This window comes from Etheostoma cragini, chromosome 5 (assembly GCF_013103735.1).
Source record: "Etheostoma cragini isolate CJK2018 chromosome 5, CSU_Ecrag_1.0, whole genome shotgun sequence".
NCBI classification, from domain to species: Eukaryota; Metazoa; Chordata; class Actinopteri; order Perciformes; family Percidae; genus Etheostoma; species Etheostoma cragini.
Window position 1 is genome coordinate 29838532 of NC_048411.1, and position 3219 is coordinate 29841750.

The 3219-nt window shown below is 46.8% G+C and overlaps 1 protein-coding gene across 1 annotated transcript; it reads left to right on the forward strand.

The window, feature by feature from the left end:
* Window positions 1–7: 7 nt before the first annotated feature.
* On the forward strand, window positions 8–1410 carry zgc:77112 (uncharacterized protein LOC406459 homolog). Its single transcript, XM_034872315.1, has 2 exons — window positions 8–24; window positions 469–1410. The coding sequence occupies exons 1-2, from the start codon at window positions 8–10 to the stop codon at window positions 1352–1354; spliced, it is 903 nt and encodes a 300-aa protein (XP_034728206.1). The 3' UTR covers window positions 1355–1410.
* The last annotated feature ends 1809 nt before the right edge of the window (window positions 1411–3219 follow it).

Here is a 3219-nt window from a genome sequence, read left to right on the forward strand (position 1 = left end):
TGGAGATATGCTGCTCTATACACGGTAAAAGTAGTGATTATTTACATGGAGTCTGGTGGAGATATGCTGCTCTATACAAGCTAAAAGTAGTGATTAATTACATGGAGTCTGTTTCATGTTAAACTAAAAGGATCTTCCTCTTTAACAACAAGGTCTATCTCTGTAGGGATCCTTTCATAATGTTGTCAACACAATAATAATCTGAGTCTGTCAGACAAAAACAGCACTTTCAGTCGATGCAAATTGAAGGCGTGCATTTGCACATTAACGTTGTATTGCAGCTTGTTTTGCGTCTCGCTTAATACTGGACCAATTTTAAAGACTGTTATTCCCATTCGTCACTTAGACACAAAACCTGGGGAGAAAAACAGAGTTACCCTTTAATGCCCCTTATTAATAACAGCACAATTCTAATATTTACAGATTACAGTTTAATTGCAATTGTTGGGCAGCAGTCTTTTATTGAAGTCTCTGTTTTGGTAGTTTCCTGCCGCCGGCCGGCCTCAGGTCCATGGCCCAATCCGCCGGACTCGCCGAGGTTGCAGTCCGACTGTGCTTGAACCAAAGTGAACATCTCTGTCCTCACGTGTGGGTCCCCATCCTGAAGCCACAGCGCCCCTGCATCCGCCCTCCAGTTTCAGATCCGCTGTCCTCCGACATCTTGGGCCAAGACCATCGGACCCACCCGCTCCCGGTCTCCTTGGACGAAGACTCGGACGACGACCTTTGGCTCCCGATCAATAAGAACAAGCGCGTGATCTTCGCCGACTCGCGGGGATTGTCTCTGACGGCCGTGCAGGAGTTCTCCGATCAAGAGGAGCAGTCGGACCTCAGCCTGCTTTCGTCGCTGCAGGGGTTGGGAACCACAACGGAGGACTGCTACAGCTGCACCGTCAGCACCTGCTGCCCAGGAACGCGGCTCAAACTGGACTTCCCGCAGCCTTCTGCCGATTTCAAAGCCTTTCGCGCCAAGCTGGCGGAGAGCATGGTCACCCTGGAGAACTGCAGCGTGGCTGAACAGGCGCTGCGAGGCACGGTGCGAGTCAGGAACATCAGTTTCCAGAAGGACGTGCGTGCACGCGTCACCTTCGACTCGTGGCAGAGCTACCGAGATGTGCCGTGCACGTACGTGCAGAAACGCTTCGGAGGGCCTCAGACAGACATCTTTGAGTTCGACATTGTTGTTCCAAAAGTGCTGGATGCCAAAAGGAAGATAGAGTTCTGTTTGAGCTATTTGCCGGCAGGGCACAGCGAGCCGTTTTGGGATAATAACAACGGACAGAACTACAGCATTGCCGTGTGTGTGAGCTCACATCTCTGTCGCGGGAGGAACCCAATGACCACCGTGTGCTAGAAGACTCGGAAAAGACTCGGAAAAGACTCGGAAAAGACTCGGAAAAGACTCGGAAAAGACTCGGAAAAGACTCAGAAAAGACTAAAGTCTGACACCGTCTCCCATTTAAAGACACAGAGTTTTATGACCTCCTTAATCCACAGCAGACAGAAAGCAAACCTCTTCATTTCACTAGCTTGTTTACCTTCTCGGACGCACCAGCCCACTGTGAAATAGTTCTATCGCCTTGTGTTGTGGAAGTTTCTGTTCAGCGAGGGAGGAATTTGTGTTGAAGAGACCTTGTTGAAACAAAATAAAGACAGGCTGTAAACTGAGTCAAAGGTTTAGGTATTCGGTGGAAGGGTTTAATTGTTTTCTGCAGAGAACAATCCAATGACGAGAACAGCTTTCACAATGCACAGAGTTACAAAGTGGCACCAGTTCTGGTGTATACAATCAATAATACACCTCCTTATATCCCCGTGCATCTGTCTCTAGTGTGTCAGGAATGACTGTAGCCGTCATTCTGTCTGAGAAATCAGAGATTTATCTCGTCTGTACGATGCTTCATGGCTCCAACCTTGCTTACAGTGGAGAAATGCAGAGTCATAGCATTTTTAGCTGTCTCCAACCCTGGAGGACTTATTTTAGGATATACACATGTTTCTGAGGCAAATTAATTAAATTAAATTACTTATAATGAAAAAAAACCTTAAGAGACGAACAATTATTGAAAGAAAATTGTTGTCTATGTAATTTTCCCATTGCACTTGCATCCGAGCCACTGAAAGCTCTATGGCAATGTTTCCCAAACTTAGGGTCGGGACCCAAAATGGGTCGCAGACCCGTTTTTATTGGGTCGCCAATTGTCAGAGTAAAATTCATATCAATGTTATGAGAATGAGCGTTCTTTATGCTCCACTGGTATGTTCAGCTCAGATGCTGTGGGGGGGGGGGGCGCTCTCTCTCTCTCTCTCTCTCTCTCTCTCTCTCTCTCTCTCTCTCTCTCTCTCTCTCTCTCTCTCTCTCTCTCTCTCTCTCTCTCTCTCTCTCTCTCTCTCTCTCTCTCTCTCTCTCTCTCTCTCTCTCTCTCTCTCTCTCCTCTTATCCTAGGAGGGGATGAGAACATGAGTTGAGAAAGGGGTGAGACACAGGAAGGAGAATAGAGACCTTTTCTGTTTTTGGTTACTTTTATAATGGAATAAATATACTTCATATACATTTAAATTCATGGTTTGTTCAGTCTTCTGGTCCAGAGTTTAAAAATATAGATGTTGCAATGATTCATGGTGTATTTTTGTAAATTTGGGTCCCGGGGGGAGACACCAAATTTCTCTTTTGGGTCTTGAGCTGAAAAAGTTAGAGAACCACTGGTGTATGGTTATTACATCAAGAAAGGGATTAGCCGTCGTGTACGTGTAGGTGTGAGAGCCAACGTCTTTATTTGAGGTTAGGCCTGCTGAAGTTGTTGTCACAGCGGAAGGAGGAGATGACGGTGCTCAGGATGGTCATCAGCCCTCTAAGAGGACTCGGTCTGGAGCCTGGCCATGTTCTGGGTATTATAAGAACAATGAAGATAGCTATCTTGCTAAAGGCATTGAACACACCTTTTAAAATGCTGCGATAATACCAAAAACCGTGATAATTTTGGTCCCTATAACCGTGAGTGTAACATCCCTACCGCGGAGGAGGGTCTGGCGAGTCCACACAGCCTCCCTGGACGGGAGAAAAACCTGCTCTGGTTTAGTGGATTTTCTTTAAACGCTAAGCCCCGGACGGCGCCACGGTGCCGCTGGAAAACAGCACCGGGAAGGAACTTATTTTGGTGGAACGTGTACGTTCAAAAGGTGGTTTTAGTCGTGAAACATAAACCTCCGATGGACAGA